The sequence below is a fragment of the Phaseolus vulgaris genome, chromosome 9, assembly GCF_000499845.2.
Source record: "Phaseolus vulgaris cultivar G19833 chromosome 9, P. vulgaris v2.0, whole genome shotgun sequence".
NCBI lineage: Eukaryota > Viridiplantae > Streptophyta > Magnoliopsida > Fabales > Fabaceae > Phaseolus > Phaseolus vulgaris.
Genome location: NC_023751.2, coordinates 22,712,047 through 22,732,066, shown reverse-complemented (window position 1 = coordinate 22,732,066; position 20,020 = coordinate 22,712,047). Strand labels below are relative to the sequence as shown.

Below are 20,020 nucleotides of genomic sequence, written 5' to 3'. Positions count from 1 at the left end.
CTAAGCTTCAAAATGAACAATACTTTGGATGCGGTATCCTAGGGATGTTATCTCAATGAACTAGAGGTAGGAACATTGTAACAATGTTATCTTAATTAACTTGAGGTTGCAATATTGGACATTTGTAATATTCCTACTTCACACAAAAACAATGATCCAAGACTCAAAAAAATATTAAAAGCTCTTTGATCTCTCTTGAAAACATTTTTATTAAAACTCTCTTCTTGTTTTTTTGAAATGATCATTAACAAGCTATTATATAGACTTTAAAAAGTGGTTAAGACTATTTGATCATTAATTGAAATCACTTAAAAGCATTTAAAAATAGTTTGAAAAACATAACATAATTATGTTAAAAGCACTTGATTGGTTTTCAAAACAAACTCATTAATTTCTTTTTCTAGTAAAGATTGCACATAAAATATCCAGTTCAAATTATTGAAATAACCGACTATTTTTTATTTACAGAAAAGACAAAAGAAAACAAATCAATTTTTAAATCCTTTTAAAAACACTAATGTTGTGTTTGAATCAGCATGTTTGAAGGTGGGGTTAGATGCATTTTTCTTTCCTCTCACATATGCAAAGATTAGACGGAATGTCCACGTAGGATAATAGTATTTTACGTTAATACCTTTAAAATATTAATAATATTAATTATTTTATTACTATTATAATTATTAATATAATTATATATATACAATATTCAATATACAAAGTTAGATAAATTTATTTAATAATTTCAAAAATATTTACTTATACTATTAATAAAAACATATAATTATAAATAATAAGAATAATAAAATAAAATTATAATATAGAAAAAAAAATATAGTTATATAAAATAAAAAATGTATATAATAATAAATATTATTTTCATAAATTTTAATATATTTAATAAATTTGTTTGAATTTAATATAAAATTATTTTTTATTGTAAAATAAGAGTAATTATTAATATTATATATTAGAAAAAAATAATTAACTTAAACATACACAACAAAATATACCATAACTCATTATTAAAATATCTTTTAATAACAAGGGTAAATTTGTAAACTTACATTTTACATTTTTTAAATAATTTCTAAATTTTCTCCTAACTATCACATCATTCCAAATTTCAATAAATCATCCTCACAAATCCACTATGTCATCCCTCATTCCAAATAACCTCTAAGTGTAATTCAATCGGTTGTTACAATAAATCAACTGGTTGAAAAACTTGTTGTAGTCACCAGACTTTGAACATAAACTTTTTCAATTGATTTAAAACACAAAACAACTAACTAAAATTAACACATATTTTAGAGAACAAAACTTTCAAAAGAGATTTAGAATCACATGATTTTGGATCATAACTAGGTGTAAATTAACAATTCAAAATCTATCTAACTACACACAGTAGATCCTTCAAGTCTTCAGTCCAGATTTGAAAACCACCAAAACACCTTGTTCAACAATTGACACACTATTTTTTGTCAAGTGTGTGTATTGATGAAATAGGTATGTCAATGAAGAGTTACAATTTGAGCTTCTGGTTTCAACACAAGTATATGGGAAGGTGTCAACTTCTTTTGTCTACTTAGAGTGTCCTGTTTTGATAAAGGGATACACATTTTAAATAAATTTAATTTGTTTACCTCCACAAGAGTTGGATGTGACCTTGGAGATGGATTGGCTATAAGCCAATAACATTCTTATAGATTGTGGTTAGCAAAAAGTAGTGTTTTCATACTCCAAAGAGTTAAAGTTGATGTCTACACAACAAGTACATGTGTGCATGTGTATGTGTCTCTGTGTGATGAGTTATGTATGTGTATTAGTTAATATAACTTTAACAGAGAGGATGTTACATTTTTTATATAAGAGGAGGTTGTGTGTTGTGTAGTTAACAAGTTCATGTAGTTTCTTGAGAATTTTTAGATAGTTTCTAAACATTTCTCTTATCTCTTATAAAATGACTCTTATATCTCCTACCCTACGATAATTATTACGAAGTGGACTTTAAGCCTAACTCAACCCCATAAAACCGGCTCATGAGGTTGAGGTTTGCACCCACTTATATACAATGAAAGGCTCTAATCTCTAGTCAATGTGGGATCTCCAACACCCCGTGCGTGGGACTATATATTTTGGGTGGTCCGATAGCAGCCCGATAGCGGGTGGCACGATAGGCCCAACACAAATACTTGCTAGGATAGGCTCGAAATGGCTCTGATACCATATTATGAAGTGGACTTTAAGCCTAACTCAACCCCATAAAACCGGCTCATGAGGTTGAGGTTTGCACCCACTTATATACAATGAAAGGCTCTAATCTCTAGTCAATGTGGGATCTCCAACACACCCCCCTCACGCCGAGACTGCCAACTCGTGCGTGGGACTATATATTTTGGGTGGTCCGATAGCGGCCCGATAGCGGGTGGCACGATAGGCCCAACACAAACACTCGCTAGGATAGGCTCGAAATGGCTCTGATACCATATTATGAAGTGGACTTTAAGCCTAACTCAACCCCATAAAACCGGCTCATGAGTTTGAGGTTTGCACCCACTTATATACAATGAAAGGCTCTAATCTCTAGTCAATGTGGGATCTCCAACAATAATGGCTAATGTCATTCAACAACAAAACATGGCAATGACTCATAATCATCGGGCATCCATGCAATAGTGGGAGACAACTAGAATGACTACAATAACTCCTTCTTTCAGTCATCCACATAAATAGTTTGTACTAATTGAGTTTGTAAGGTACAACAATCCTTCAAAGTTTAGTTACAATTCCACTCCGGAACAAGTTTATAAGTGGATCATAGAGGTTGAGATGATTTCCAAGATAACCTCATATCATAAAGATAAGAAGTCAGTGTTTGTAACCTATTTGTTGTCTGGTGAAGTAGAGTTTTGGTGGTTGGGAACAACGAATGATGGAAGCCAAATATGAGGTGGTGGATTGGGAGAATTTCAAAATGAGATTTTTGGAGAAATATTTGTCCAATAGTACAAAGTTTGCAAAAAAAACTGAATTCCTTAAGCTGGAGTAAGGAAGTATTTCAGTGAATATCCATGTTTCCAAGTTTGAATACCTAGCCAAATTCTACACTCAAACTAAGTTAGAGAAGAGACTTAGGCATGAACCGAAGATTATTGAAATTTCTAGGCTAAGACAAATCAACAAAAACTAATGAGATAGAATTATTCTATTTTCCATGAGAATTTTTGTGATAGACTTCAGTATTTAAAATAAACAAAATCATCAATTTTTAGAGAATTTTTTTTCTAAAGATATAATAATTTTTCTAAAATTAAATTTAAATAATTATTTTTTCTATTTATAAACTTTATTTTTAAATAATAAAATATTTATACTCCTTCGCATTTATATATTTTTACTCTTAAAAAAATTTCTAGCTCATTATAAAATAAGTGTATACTCTTTCTAAGAACAAACCCGACCACACTCAATAAAAATATATTTCAATTTGGAAAATTTAAATGCTAGCACTCAACAAATTTTCATTTAATTAAATATTATTGCATTAATATGAAATATTTTATATCGAAAGTGTTTTCAAAACATACATTATTGTTATTAGTGTTATTATTATTATTATTATTATTAAAACATAAATATATAATTTTTTGATACATTATTATTATTATCTTATTTATAAAAATTAAAATTTTAATTTAAAAATCATACAAATTATCTTATTTATAAAAAAATGCATAAATATATTATACGTATATATAGAAATAATTTAATTATATTAATTTAAAATATTTTTATTTAACTATTATACTTTATTTTTAATGTTAAACTAATTGTAATCAACGATATCGAGTAAAAAAATTCATATTTTTTTTTTCATAGGAACTAAAAAATTCCAGTCATATAACATTACAAAAATGAAAAACTAAATTATATCATTATAACTTTTATCCAATATTACCCCATAAATAATTTATATAATTTTTTTTTGTTAACGTTAAATTATAACTTCGTATTATCATGAATATTCGTATCCAATTTTATAAAATTTAATAATAAAAGGATCTAACTCGATTTTATTGCATATAAATAAGACATAGAATAATTTATGTCTAATCACATTTTTAGTTTAAATGCAGATTTTAAAAGAAATAATCTAATCGAAAAAAATTTAACCACAAGACCGCTAAGTATAATTCGACCCTCTCATAATAATATTGTATTTTTTTTTATTTAGTTTTAGTTTTTCTATTTAATATTTTTATTTTTGTCTTACTTGATCTTCCACTGGGACAACCCAAACCAAGACCACCTTTTCAAAGCTTCTATCTCTTTCTTTCCCTCTCTTTTTTTTGTCTTTCTCTCTTCTTTTTGTTAATCTTTTGCTCTCACTTCTTCAACCATCTTCTTTCAATCTGTTGGTAGATTTTAGCAGCCATGGCGAGCACCAAAGTTCAGAGGGTTATGACTCAGCCCATTGTACCATCCTCATTCTACAAACTATTTTCTCTTTCCCTTTTATTTTCCTCAAACTCTAACCTAGTTTCATTCCTTCTTTCTTTCTTTCTTTTCCCAGAACTTGATTTTTAGGTTTCTTCAGAGCGTAAGTTTCCACCCACACTCATTGCTTCCGGGTTAGCCCAAAATTTCCCTGTTCCTTTACTCACTTGATTTTCTTTCTCTATTTTGTAATTTACGCAGAAAGCACGCATTCAGATTTGGCTTTTTGAGCAAAAGGATTTGAAGATTGAAGGCCGAATCATTGTGAATCTTGGTTTTTATGCTTGTTTCTTACATGGGTGCTCATCAAAATTGTGTTTTGTTCACTCTAACCTGTTTTTTAATCAGATTAAAAGTCTTCATTACGCGGGATCTTGTTATGATATTTCTTATGATTTGTATTTGACTTTATATGTGTGCTGTGACTATCAATGTATTGGATTCTGGGGGAATTTAGTTTAATGGTGGTGTTCTGTTGGTCTCTAAAAAAATGCAAAAGTTTTTTAGTCATACACTATATTACCCAACAGTGTATTTATTCAGTACTGTAAAATGTGTGTATTTTAATCCATTGCAATCTGGGGTTATGAGCTCATATCTAGAACAGCGTGTTCTAAAATTCGTTGGCTTCTAAAAAATGTGTAGATGGGGATGAATGGTTGTAGTTGTTGTAGACAGCATACCCTTGTTAAGATATTGATCATCTGAGATGATAATCAAGGATAATGTGATTTTGTTCATTTTCAAACAGGGTTTTGATGAATACATGAATTTGGTTCTTGATGATGCTGAAGAAGTGAACATCAAAAAGAAAAGCAGAAAGACCTTAGGTATGCTACATTTTGTCAAATTTTGTTCTATTCATCTTTTCCACTTGTGCATTTTCTGAAGAATTTTATTTTTTGATCAGGGAGGATCCTTCTTAAAGGAGACAACATAACCTTGATGATGAGCACGTAAGTGAAATTAAATCTTACTTTTAAATTGTACTTAATGATGAACACATAACCTTAGTGATGAGCACTTAAATTAAGGAGACAACAAAAATTTTCTTCTCTAAATTTCAGGGGGAAATGATGAACAACACGCAGGACAGTTATGCTCCTATCCATCAAAAAAGCAAAATTATATTTCCCTTCAGTTTAATTATGTTTCTCTCCTTAACATTTTGAATATGTAATGAGAGCAATATTATCATGTATGAATCTATGAATATTTAGTACACTAGATAAATTTTTAGTTTGGCAGCTTAACATGTTGGTTTGTATGTCATATTAATTTTGCCTTTAATATCCCAATTCTTACCTGGAAGTTGATGATCTTATGGTTAATGATGTATAGCACTGATATATGTTAGGAATACTGCAACTTTGAGTCTCACCATAGTAGAAATGAGACACTGAAAACCTCTTCTGTGTATCCTCTTTGAAAGACTCAATAATGGTATGAGAGTTCATGGTTCTTCATGGTACCAAATTTCCCATGTATTCCTCTCAAATTGATTTGTTTAGGATGTCATTTTCTTATATTTGCTAAGGTTTCAGAAAAGGCAAATGCCTATTATGCAGGTTGTGAAATAGTACATTTTGGAAGCATTCATATTTAGATATATTGATTTGGACTGCTTTCAAATACTATAACACTAGCTTCAAGTAATTTAGTTCTTTTTAATGGAAAAATTTTTTCGTTCTTTCAATTTTTATTTTTATTTAAACTAGCAATCTCTAGATTTTCAATTCAAATGAATGAAGTTGCCATATTTGATTAAGTAATTCTATGTGGAAAAGTAAAAACTTAGTTTAACAATCAATTTTGAAAGAAACCCTTTTCATGTTTATTTCTAGAAGGATATAGTTTTGAAAATTAAACATATAAAGTTGTATAAACTGAATAATAAGAAAACCTTTATGAAATTAAATGACCATTTGAAAATCTAAATTTAAATTCTTTAAACATAAATTAAACTTCAATTTGAAATCTTAAATTTGGAATTAAAAGAAACAAGAACTGAAAATTGCAAGAAAAAAGAAAGTGGAGGATGTAAGTCTAAGGAAATGAGTGCAAATATATAACTGAATGAGAAATAATAAACTTGAAGAATTTGAATACTTGATGCAATTAGAACAGAGACGTGAACTTATTATTGTTTTATATAAATTTTTTCACACTTAAAATGTTATATAAAACTCTTATATACCTATTTTTTTGGTTACTTCTTTATAACAAAAACCAACATGTTCAACTTGTTATAAAAGAATCACTAGTTTTTTTTAATACAAAGAACATGTTTATGAAGGAGGTTCTTCCATTTAACTTGTGTTTCGACTAATGTAACTTTCACTCTAATCTTTTTGGATAATAATTCCTTATTCAATACTTTGTAATTTCATTAAGCTTAAAGTACCATGTTTCACTATAATACTCGTTCTCTTAACTTTATTTTTTCTTTTTAATGGGGAACCACAACTCTTCACTCCGATAAATTGAGTGTTAAGGATCTCGTTCATCAGAGTAGTTTGAAACATCTCAATTTATGTTTCTCAATTTTATTTTGGATATGACATAATATCAAATACTGCTTGCAAACCATACTTTCAAAACTATGGTTTTTCTTCTCTGCATTTTCATGAACACTGTCGAGAGCAAGCAGGTGAAATTCCTTCCCTTTATTCATAATTTTGGTGCATTTTTAGTGGATTTGTATGATTTCCAATTTGGTGGTAACTGAATGTTTTTAGGAGAATAGTTCGTCAAATAAAAAGGTAAGTCTCACTTTTATTATTATGGAATTGATAATCCATAATATTTGTGAAAATAACAAATGTGGAATGAAATGGAAAAATACATGGATCTTACATTTTGGAAACATTTTGGAAAGGAAAGTCCATAATCATTTTGAAATACTCTTTTCAGAAGATATTTTATGAATTTTGAAAGTCAAAAAATATGTTCCTGGAAGATTATTTCATAATGATTTTTTTTTGTGTGAATTTTTTATTTGAAAAACACTTTTTGCTTACAAAACACCCCTATTCTATTCTGGAACCACCAAAAACTGTAATTTGAGTATTTCAAAAAATGTAATAGTGCAGAAGAAAAATGCAGGAAGAAATCCATTCTGGATTCTACTAGTGACATTACCACTGCATAGGGTCCTAACCTTTCAATAATTTTCCTTTATATAATAATTTTAACTATAAAATATAAATTTTAAAAAATTTAACGGTTTGATCGTAGGATTGCAGTTTTTTTTCCACTGGAGATTATGCTCTCCCAAAATGCATTGCATTGATTCTCAATGCATGTGAAAGCCAAAATAATTAATAGATAATGCATTTACAGCAGATTTCCCTGCCATAAATTTTACATGAAACCATGTCGATAATATTAATATTAATACACAGCAAAATTTTCATCTGCTTTTTTGATGCAGCCATGGTGATAAAATAAATGGTGTAATTCAGTGTTCCTCCGGAATTAATAGTAATATTAATATTAATCAACTACAAATCGCTTCCACTGCAAGTTTCCTTGATAAACCAGGACACAAGTTGGTTTTGAAATTCTCTTCAGTTAATTTTATGACACAGTCGTTTTTGTTTAGGCACGCCTGCAACAACAACGAAGTTTATGACGATCTATCAGTACTATAATCTTTCAAAATAAAAGAACAAACAAACAATCAATGAAACATTGCACGAAACATCTTTCTATGAAAGAAAAAGACAGACAGCAGAGGGTGAAGCTCATTTTTCACTTTAAATATCAAAGCAAGAAACAAGGGGTAGTCATCTAGATTACAGTTTAGTTAAGAATATGATAAATTCAAGTAACAAGTATTTCAATATTTTAAATGTGGTATTCAAGATTTGCTTTGGTATGAATAAGGTTCATGGATCAACTTCTCCCCACTAAAACATAGCAAATGAAGAGGAATGAAAGATACTTACCAGCGAAGAGTTAGTGTTATTAATTGTGATTAGTTCCTTTAGCAATTGTTTATTGTTTATAATACAAACACAGCAAAGCTAACAGGATTTCTTGCACTGTTAATCCGAATCCCATAGCATCAGAACATCCCTTAATTGTGTGATTAATTTTGAAAATGAAAATATTAGTAGATACTCAAGAGAGAATAACCCAAATGCAATGCAAAAAAAATGCAAAAAGACATACCTTTTCAACAACTATACTAGAATTGGGATCATGGCAATCTCCCTTGAGGTAAGATCCACATGATCCAGAGGGAGTTCCAAAACTAGCAAACTTCACAGCAGATATATGAGTGTTACTGGGGCACGTCAAACGAGCAAAAGGAATGTTTTTGTTATTCTGTATTTTATCTTCACCCTGAGAAAGGAGTCCAACGGAGGGGTAATCCTCAGCAACTAGGGCGCATGCTCCAGATATTTTACGCCTCACAAACCTAATCTTATCTGGTTCTCCACCTTTTTCCTCAAAAAGAACAAGAATATTTCCTGATGGCTTGAACCAAGACCGTGGAACATGGTACCTGATACATAGGAAATACAAACCATTTCATTAAAACAAGAACAATAACTCTCCAGACTTACCAAAATAAATTTTTAGTTCTTTACAATTATGATGAATCATGAATGCTTTCTAGTTTCTATTTTAGATAAATTGCTATATTTGCAAATGATGTAAAAGGAACTAGGAAAGAAAGTAAATTGTAAAAATGTACTATAGGTTCTAATTCATTATAGAAATCAAGGGGCGCATTGTGAACAATTAAGCACCAGTTAAAAACCTACTAGCTTTCAATTGTATCCTTCCTGATAATATGAATGAACAATCCTTGTCAGTTATTTTGTAAATAAAGAATCTGTTAGGGATTAGTCCTCCAGCATAAACTGCATCGATTTGCACACAAAATCTGATTTTAGTATTTTTACTTTGCTTATTTCTTCTGGTTATGAGGGTTGGCACCTGGCTCAAAACTTTTTCAACAACTTATGTACCAGTTGACATATGAAAAGTAATTTTTTTCTGCATATGGAAAAAGGAAAAGATTGCATTTCAATTCATCAATTTCATGGAAATCGTTATTGACAATAGTTTTACCATCTCTGTGTTGGTTCTCCACAACCAGTGTCACATTTGTCGGGATTAAATTTGCCTCGGTAATCACATTCTTTCACACAGTCTTCACTCTTGAATTCACTTTTCCTAGGCCAATATCTTCCTATTTCCTCTCCATTTAACCAGGCAAGACCTTTGCCCATATGTAACATATCCAATCCAACTGGTTCATCTCCAGGTGGAGCATCCACAATAGCCTGCAAGGCCAAGAGTTTTAAAAGATAGTTCACCAAGAAACACAAACTAAATTATATTGATAATTTGTATAACAGATGGAAAAAACAAGGAAGGTCATTCATTACCTTGTACCATGTCAATGGCTGCATTTTTGGTGGTTCTGAAGTAGATGTCCAGTTTACATTATTCAACCCATCTCCCTGGTTTAGCTTTAGGTGTTCTCCTTGCACTCCAATCTGAGAAAGTATGAAATATAAATCTCCTCGGATAATACCGCTATGAAGGGTCTATAAAAAAATTGAGCAACATTTCAAAGATAGTGGGTGGAGAGAGGGTGAAAAAGTACCTTGTAAGTCCAAGCATATGAAGACAAGTCTATTGTCCCATTGTTCAGTCCCTCAATCTTCACACTTGTGAGTCCTGCCCCCACGAAGTCATAAAAGGGTCCAGCTGTCTAAATCATAATGAAAAAAGTGGCATGGTGAGAAATTTGTATTTCTTAGGAGTTATAACAATTGCTTAATCTCTTCTCAGGTTGGTGTATATTGGGCACAAGCCTCATTCAACATAAAAAAAAATTAAAAGAAACCAGGAAAATGCATGCTCTAATTCTAAACAATGAATTCACCTGTAAGCCAACTGTCAAGCACAACAAAGCAATTTCATTTTTCCCTGCTCGGAGGGAGATGGGATTCTTGAAAGTGAATGGTGAATGTGTACCATTTCCAGTACCAGTACCTGAAGGACAAAAGGTTAAAATTACGAAATAACAAGAAAAATCATTTTGTTGGAGCTTGTGTTTATCGTAGTTCATGAATTAACTCATACTCATCTGAAGTGTCGCAATTCAATAGTTTTCAAATGCATAATACAGGTTTCACTATCAAACAGAATGAATGTATGTAACAAAATTGTTTCTAATGTGACAGGGCAGCTGAATGGTAGTATACATGGGAAAGCAAGCCACAGATATTGAAGTAAGTCTGTTTCTTTGCTTCCTTCCATTATTTTGAATAGTGGATATTTATCCAGTTAATATCAATGTGAAATTAAGGCTTGAATTTCGGATTTACTAAATTAAGATATTAATATACTATTTTGGTTTAACTTTCATTTAACAATTATTGCCATTTCATATGTCAGTACTAAAATGCCAGTTTTAGAATTGCACAATAACATTATACAAGACACATTAAGTAACAAGAAAGTGAAAATACATTCATGTTAAGGAAACATAAGACCCATGTATACCCATTGGTGATTTATAAGGCACGGATGAAGCCAACGTCCAAATTATATAGCCCCCCCAAGGTTTAAACAATTCAGACTTTGAATCTGTTTCAAAAACCAATTATAACTCCTAATTTTAAATTAAAAACATTCCACTGATGTTAAATCTTAAAATAACAGATGTTATATATTTCTGAAAATAAGAAGGGAAACCCCTCCCATTTCATTTTATTCATTGGACGGTATGTAATTAACTTTAAGAAATAACATGCAAGGAAAATACAATTGCAAGAGAAGACAAGGAGAAAAGCTGCATGTGCTGAATTTCATAATGACCCACAATTCTCACATGAATATACAATGATAGTTGATTAATAAAATATAAAGTAATAAATTTATTATCTATCAGAAGATCACCTTGATATTCCTGATTCACAAAAGCATGGAGAGCATGACCTGTAGACTCAATTAGAAGAACCGGTTTGCTTCCCTTTTTTAAGAACTCTTCATTTTCACCAACAGATATACTGCCATCGACAGAAAATGAGCTTTGATCAGAGCATGTATACTTTAAAATACGCTTTAATAAATTACACAAGTTAATGTATATTACACTATACAAATGAGTTTATGATTAATTATGAAAAGAACCAACATTAAAAATATAGCACAGATTCATAAAATTTATTAGAATCCTATAGCCTATAGCACAATGAATATCCAAGCAGAGAGATATTAAGCATGTTTGTCAAAGTTAACTTGGAAGGATAGGAGCAAAATTTTTTTTATCTATAATAACATCAAACCATAACAAGTCATCTAGATTTACTTTTTACTGTTAGCAGTTCTGGCAATTAATAGATTGAAGACGAGGAACAATGGAGAAGTCACAACTTTTTGACTTTAACTTCTGGGAGTACCACTACTGGTTCTTCATTCCAAGTTCTATATTTTCCCTATAAACATTTTGTAGACTAATTGTTACCTTTAGTTTTGCAAAAAGAACAGGTTAATACAATCCATTTAATGAATGTAAGTCTACTAATAATGTGATCAACAGCTAATGAGAGTTTGACATCTAATCCTGGTCTAGATAGGAGAAAGTGCAGGTCTCGCCACTAGGCTCATGATGGAAGGTGCCTAAGGTTACTGACCGAGTGACACTTCACTCAACTCCCTCGCTAGTCAAAACCCTCTACAAGTCAAAATACCCTGTTGGTAGTCATTTTTGAAACCTTGACAACTAGCTTTGATACCAATTGATAAGCATACAAGTACTTGGTAAACCCACACATGAAAGCTAGTTTTTTAAATGGGAGGACCAAACACTTAAATACTCTACCAAGCTTCACAGACTACTCTATGTGAAACTTACACACCTCATAATACCCAAGTTCTGGTAAAAAAACATTATATAATTTAAGATAAACATCCCCATACTCTAGTCACATCAAAATGTTCATTAATATTTTCTTCATCAAAGATGCAGATATAACTATACTAGATAAATAATGCATAACTCTATTAACATCTACATTTTTATAGGGATGAGATGACTTATTAAAGAAATTTAAATGATACTAGTGCAATATTATGCATAGGTACGTGTGTATCTTTTATCCTTATTCCTTTTTAATTGATCGATGTATGAACTTGATATATGTTTTATCTCAAGACAAACCTCGTTGTATGCCATAGGTAGTCAGTGGTATCTTTGGTAGTATTGATGAGATCAACAAAACCATTTTTGACAAAGTCTGCGGTCCCCCAGATTCCTGGCTTCTCCTTCACAATGTCCCATTTCAAAGAATTTACACCTTTATTTGATTGCTGCAAACTTCCGGGAATCATTGCAACAACATTTGTCTGGGAACTAACCTGTAGAAAATTTCGTGACTAAATGCAATGACCACAAAGAAGGTATATAAACAGATCAATGCAACAATAATTTATCACATTAGTTAAAATATGATTGGAGTGAACAGAAAAGGGGGGAATTAATTATGATGCTAAGTTCTATTACAGAGAAAGTTCTCATTGTGACATTGATCTAGGCCATGCAAGTATCACTTTGAGTTTCATGGGTAGTTGATTGCATACATGTAAACATCAAAACTTCAACAGTCAATCGTAGGATTGATAAGATTTTGTTTTAGGTGTAAGCCAAACCCTGTTTTTATCATCAACCAGCAAATTTTTCATTAGTGTTAAAGGAACTTCCAGACCAGAGTTCCAACATAATATTTGGCATTACTAAAATATAGAGCAATGTTACAAATTTAAACTAAGCCCTCAATGGTGATTTCTATGTAAATACTAAGACAGTGTTGAAGTTACATTATTAAGGAGTGATGTCAACCGCGTAGGAACAACAATAACCTACCTTCGCAGTGTTGAACACTACATTCTTGCAATCAGGAAGAATGCTAACTGACCAAGCTGGCAAGTGATATGATGTATTCCGAAATTCCACTGTTCTATCATTTTTATCATCGGCATTAGAAATAAAGGCAGCACATGCTCCGGATGAGTCAGTATAGACATCAACCTGCAAATGCAATACAGTGATTACTACAAAATAGCTTATAATACTAGATGAATAGATTAAGTACATGGATGGATGCAAGGGTGGACCAAATTGGTCATAGAAGCTCAATGTAATGTCAAGGACCAACTCTACAGGTTTAAATTATTAAGTGGAGGCTCAAGAATAGTTGTCTCTCCAACAGTTGGCAATATTAAAATCTAATCAAAGTGCAGTCCAATCTAATCGGATGCAATCCAATCAAATGAGATGCAACTTGGATATGTAAATAGTAATAATTGATTGAATGACAAATATTCAATAATCAATCATATCTCTTATTTATTTTAAATATCTTTTGAGTACCTCAGCCCAAGCCAAAAAGACCTTATAAACATAAATCAATCCCAGAGAGACTACTCAATTTTCAAAAATGATGTTTGACGAAAGGAAAATACCTCCACAGAAGGACCAAGGGAGACATTAACCGATTTCCCATTAAGCAGTGCATGCTCACATAACTTGATAGCTCTATGAAGTTCCTTAAGATGATCCCATTTTGGAAGTCTAGGTAACCCTGTTATAATATTATAAATTTATTAATCAGTAAACTTTAGCATTGAATGTAAGAACTGAGGACTTTTTTGAAAATATGGTCAAGAGACCTGTGCATAACTTAATTACAACATTAGAAGAACCTTAGTTAGATGTCTTACCATACTCATCTATCGGGGCATCATAGTCATAACTTGTAGTAATGAATGGACCACCAGCTGTTCGCCCAAAATTTGTTCCTCCATGATACTAATCCACAGGGATGAAAGAGATCAACGAGAGAAAAATAAACTAAGATATAGCATATCATTCAGATAGAGTCCTTTAATATTATTTAATAAAGTGGAAATAGTCTAATTTAAAAAAAAATGTACCATGTAGTAATTGTGTACACTTCCACCTTTCTGGAAGAAACGAGCAACAGAAAATGCAACATCTTCTGCTGGCCTGTGAGGATCTCTGCCCCCAAAAGTCTTAAACCTTAAAATAAAAGAAAATCCCAGGAAGAATATGAGAAATACATTCCTTATTGCAAGATCAAAATCAAATATTAACTATTGCACAGTTTTAACTCCTCTATCCTGGGAAAGTAGAAGGAAAAAGAAAAGCATCCCTAGTTAAAGTTCAAAATAAACTGAAAAGGCTAGATTTTTAAAATTTTCATATTTTTATTATTTTCCTAGGTCTGAGTCTAGCAGATGCATTTATGTTATCTTGTAATTGCACAGTTTTTAAAATCCGTGAACTATAGTTTCAATTGTAACACTCGAGTTTGAAAATTTCTAAAACTAGTTTAAAATGGTATTAAGTGGAAGTATGGAACCAGTAACACAAGTCTGTATAGAATCAAACCAGTTCAAAACTGGGCTTAGGTTGGTCCAAAGCTAATCCTAATATCGAATTTCTATATCAAATGCATGGTTAGTAGCAGTATTGCTAAATTCACAATATGATATGTACGATTTGAGAATTGGTGAGAAAATAGTTATGGTGCTTGAATCGCACCATGTACGAGTCATCCTTCAAGTATAACCTATCCAATGATCATTAAGTCTAGCTAGAGAGATAGAAAGAAAATAGGTTTGACTTCTGAGAAAAAGTTTTTATATCAAATGTAGTTCAAGTGAGAATTATTTTCTTAAAATTTAGTAGATAGCCAAACACCAACATATATAACCCAGCTCCAATCTACCTAAATATCTGTTTTTTGAAAATTGCCAAACTTTTTTGAGAGAATTTTTTTTCAGTTTTACTAGATACATGATCGTGAATGGAAAATGGATAAAAATAATTATGAATTATGCCCAACAAATAAGATGACTATTAGCAAACTTTCACCACAAAGCATTTCCATGACGTACATATTCACATGTATAAAATGGACTCTTCGAAGCAAAATATGAACAATGGACTACAGGGAAGTTTTAAAGTGATCGAACATACCATCCAGGCCAGTTCTCAGTCCAAATTTTGGGCCTATTGGGGGAAGTGGGTTTAAATTGGTCACAGTAGAATGAATTGCATGTATCAATCTGGAAAAGAATTGTGAATAGCCTGGTTATCATCACCCACAACATAGATATTTAAAAGAAGAAAAAAAGACCATGCAGATAAACAGAAAAAATTAAGAATTTTGAAGCACATCATAACGTATATTATGACATTTCCTACTTATGATTGGAAGTTTTCATCATCTTCTCATAACAAGAACTACAAATCTAAATTTAATTTGAGTTTGTATTGTAATAACATCTCTAAGAGAGTATAATCTTACCACAGGATCTGGAGCATCCCATTGTTGGCACATTATCCAAGGGACACCTGTATTTTGAGACACCGCCATCTTTGCAGCCCACAAGGCATATTTCTTACCATTCTCTTTATAAAAATTTTCATAGTATCCATATTCATTTTCTATCTACAAAATTGTGAAGATGCTGAGTTCAGTCATTGGGTCCGATATGTTAGAGGACAAAGCAGACAAGCAAATTGAAGGAACACTACCAAAAATAGTAGTTCATATGCATAATGACCGTCCTAAGAATACAAACAGAGGTACTGAGAACAAATTGCAATGTTTAAGGTTATACTTGCCTGAGCTAAGATTATGGGACCCCCTTGAGAAGCAAAAAGCTTCTCTTGCTTCATAAGGTTCACTATGTAGGTTGTAAACTTCTGCATATGATACTGAACCCCAAGAAAGAGCCAACAAAGTTAGAGCAATCAAAGTAATTTTACTAGAAATAAATACATAAAGTTGGCATGTATACGTTGGTATGAGTTATAATTATAAGTCAAAGCACAGATACATACCATAAAAGGCTGATTGTAAGTCCGGAACACCGTGCCTGGAACATAATGCAGCCACACCGGCACACCACTGTAACATACAGCTATGGTTAAGAATTATGAAATTGCAATCCACTCTGTAAAACTGGCTAATATTATTTAATATATCCACCATAAGACACTGTAACTTGAAGCTATTGTTTAGAACCCAAAAAGAAATCATAGCAAAGAAACTATTACTCACCCAAAATTCCATTCTGCAGCAACAAATGGACCTATTCGAAGAATCAAGAACATCCCAGCCTGCTGAACAGTCTTCGCAAACTTGACCAGATCAAACCTTCCTCCAAAGTAATACTACAGCAAGTTCACAATTTCAAGTGAGAGCGGGGAAGTCTTCAAAATTTTTACATCACACCATAAGCTCTAAGAGTACCTATTGTCTTACAACTAATTAACTTATGCACTTCAACTTTTGAAGAAGTTAAATGAAGAAACTTCTGTAAAAGTTATGAACATAAGTTGATTTTAACTTATAAAAGAAGCTCAATCTACTTTAACATCTTAATTTCCTCATACAAATGCTTACTAACAAGTTTAACCAAAGATAAACCATGCCCTGCATTATAAATGACTTCATATTACTCACATTGCCTGGAGAAAGCTCATGGCCATTCCAGAAAACATAGGTTTCAATCACATCTACCCCGCCTTCCTTGGCTGTTTGAACAAGACCAGGCCACATCTGCCACAAACACATGACTTGTCAGAGAACTGTAAAGTCCCACATGGAAGAAATAAAGAAGGAGTGAGTGTCACCGCAGGAACGCTTCGAGGGTAATGAATGGAAGCAGAGATAAGAAGCTTGCGTTGGCCATCGATGATGAGGGAACGACCATCGTAGCTGACATTGCCACACGAGGCCACTGTGACTGTGAGCAGCAACACCGCCCCAAGTAAACAAAATTTCATTTTGCTCACACTGTGATCTTAGTGTGTGTGGGGGTTTTAATAAGGAACACGATAACCGATTCAGATACAGACACACGTAGTGCCAGCTACTAAACAACTAAAGTACAGTAATGCTAAATCTCTTTTTTCTTGTTTAATGGAAGAAAAACTTGAAAAACTCAAAAAAACAGTAAAAGTGTTTTTTTTTACGATAATTCTTAAATATGATTTTTCCACAAAAGGTTACTTTTAAAGTTTTATCTCAATAATGTAGGACTTTCAACTCATCTTCCACCTAGTTCATAAAATTATATTTATAGATAATTTGATAATAGCTTAATAACAAATAATTCGTAAATTTAACAAATTTGTATTATAGTAAATTTTAAATAATTTTAATATTATATAATTTAATTAATTTATAAAATTGAATGAGATTTATATATATATATATATATATTTATGTATTATGAAAATGTTTTTATATTTAGTTGATATAGGATTTTTAATAAAAAAAATGTTTTTTTTACTCTATGTCTTTTTTATATTTAACTTATATATATATATATATATATATATATATATATATAAAGTAATAGTTTGTTTATTGTATATGATGATTGTGAAGCTATGTAATACGACATGGATACTGAGGACATAGAAATATGTATAATCTTTAAAATATAGGTCATGAGACACAAATTTGTATATTATATAATTATAAATTATATAAATTATGTTTCAATTTTTTGTTTGAAGCATAACGATGTTTTTCATGGTTGGTTGTTTCAAAAGGATTTATTCTTTATTTTTATATTCATACTAAAAATTTATACAATTTGAGTTTTTAAAAAATTAATATATTTCTTTTTTTTAAATTGTGTTAAAACTGTGTTAGAATTGTTAGAAATCCAACAATATTTTTAAATTGGATACTTCACCAATCTTATATGTGTCGTGGTCTAATATGTGTGTCCGACACAGACACACCATTTAAGAAGAGTGTTTGAGTTTGATAATTGTCAAGTCTCAAAAATTTCTTAATTAAAACGTAATTTTTTTCTCATTAACTAAGTCATATTTAATGTATGGAGAAAATATCATGGTCATGTTGAATAAGATTAATCATAATTTAATCTCTTAATAGACTTAATGTTCGATCTTACGTAAAAGAAAAATCAACTTAAACAAAGAGGATATACAATTCTAACTCTGGAGATTTGATCTTATCCTAGAAGAAAAAAATGACCAAAATTGAGAGTGTATACAATTATGCTCTCCAGCCTCGAGATTTTATAAGTAAAGTGACTTGATATTTGACCGAACCCGAAAGAAAAACCAAGCTCAATGGAAAAGGTACAATAATAGTATTTTGATTCTTTTAAAGATAAAAGTAAAATATCTATCATTTATTTCTAATTTAGATTTAAACCTTTTATAATATTTATAGTTGAAACTTGTGTTTAAGTATTATTGTATATTTTATTCGATTGTTTATGGATATTTTGAATGCTAAACATTCATAAAAAAAATATGTCATTTTTAATTGAATTAGGGAAAGATTCGGTTTTTATAAGGTACGATAATTGGTGATTGAGTGCATAATTATCCATCATGTCTAACAAAAACTTGGGAGTTTTGTCACAAAATATGCATCACCGACATTTTATTTTTTATTTTTTTTAATTCGTTGAACATCAATAAAAAAAAGACGGTGCACGAATTTCGTGGATAGATACCGATAACGTATATGAGATATGAAAATCTAATTCTCTTTATATAAAGAAGAAACACAATAATCAATATAACAAAAAGTTTTTGAACTGCCAAAATATAGTTTTTAAAATACTTTTTCCATTCACATATTCAACCTATAGTGTAGGCGCATGTATTATTTTTGGGTTACATTGAAAAAGAAATACTTAAAAAATCAACTTAACCAATAATTTTGAGATAGGATATGAGTTAAACCGGAATGATAAATGATGAGTGAAAAAACAATTAGATAGTCGTTCTACTTTAATTGTATAAATTAAATGATGATGGTCTTATGAAAAATATTGAAGATTATTTATTAGAAAGTGTGGAGTAGAAAGATTACTTAAGTTGTCTATCATCTACTATTTAAGTTAGCAGTTTTGTATTATTTTTAATTTTATATATAGAGATATGTTTTACTTTTTTGGACTATATTGGGTTGATGCATATATGGTGTATTTAGAAATTTTTAATATAATTTGTTTGTGTGTTCTTTCTTCTTCACAAAAAAAAATTATTAAATAAAAATTAATTTCAAATATCAAAATAATTAGTTATTATATTAATTAAATTATAGATTATTTTATAAAATATTAAAACTATTGATATTTTGATTATTAATAAAAGTTTATAAAGTAATTTTTAAATTGGTATATAACCATTAGCTACCAAGATTTTAACTTCTAAGTACTTTATATTCTAAATTAGTCTTTATTAATCTTTTAGAATATAAAATATAGCTAAACCCTTGATATCTAATTTAGATACTAATTTATAATTTTCTATTAACAATAGAAATCACTTTAGATATCAATAATTTTTTAGTCTCTAAAATAATATATAATTTAGTTAATGTAGTGACTAATTATTTTTTGTCTCCAAGTTTAGTTATTATTTAATGATTTTCTAGTAGTGTTTGTTAATGTTGTCTTCTTT

The 20,020-nt window shown here is 30.5% G+C and overlaps 2 protein-coding genes across 2 annotated transcripts; one reads left to right on the top strand and one right to left on the bottom strand.

The window, feature by feature from the left end:
• Nucleotides 1-4,275: 4,275 nt before the first annotated feature.
• LOC137822611 (uncharacterized) lies at nucleotides 4,276-5,750 on the top strand. Its single transcript, XM_068627521.1, has 6 exons — nucleotides 4,276-4,476; nucleotides 4,574-4,600; nucleotides 4,699-4,761; nucleotides 5,249-5,327; nucleotides 5,408-5,453; nucleotides 5,565-5,750. The coding sequence occupies exons 1-6, from the start codon at nucleotides 4,435-4,437 to the stop codon at nucleotides 5,572-5,574; spliced, it is 267 nt and encodes an 88-aa protein (XP_068483622.1). The 5' UTR covers nucleotides 4,276-4,434; the 3' UTR covers nucleotides 5,575-5,750.
• A 2,052-nt stretch (nucleotides 5,751-7,802) lies between these two features.
• LOC137821276 (beta-galactosidase 10) lies at nucleotides 7,803-17,462 on the bottom strand. The gene is made up of 19 exons (XM_068625791.1): nucleotides 17,195-17,462; nucleotides 17,025-17,120; nucleotides 16,620-16,732; nucleotides 16,400-16,466; nucleotides 16,181-16,273; nucleotides 15,861-16,004; nucleotides 15,530-15,618; nucleotides 14,461-14,566; nucleotides 14,248-14,335; nucleotides 13,990-14,108; nucleotides 13,391-13,555; nucleotides 12,689-12,885; nucleotides 11,425-11,534; nucleotides 10,406-10,515; nucleotides 10,124-10,231; nucleotides 9,903-10,013; nucleotides 9,583-9,797; nucleotides 8,674-9,010; nucleotides 7,803-8,107 (listed from the first exon to the last, which is right to left on the bottom strand). The coding sequence occupies exons 1-19, from the start codon at nucleotides 17,345-17,347 to the stop codon at nucleotides 7,997-7,999; spliced, it is 2,532 nt and encodes an 843-aa protein (XP_068481892.1). The 5' UTR covers nucleotides 17,348-17,462; the 3' UTR covers nucleotides 7,803-7,996.
• Between the last annotated feature and the right edge of the window lie 2,558 nt (nucleotides 17,463-20,020).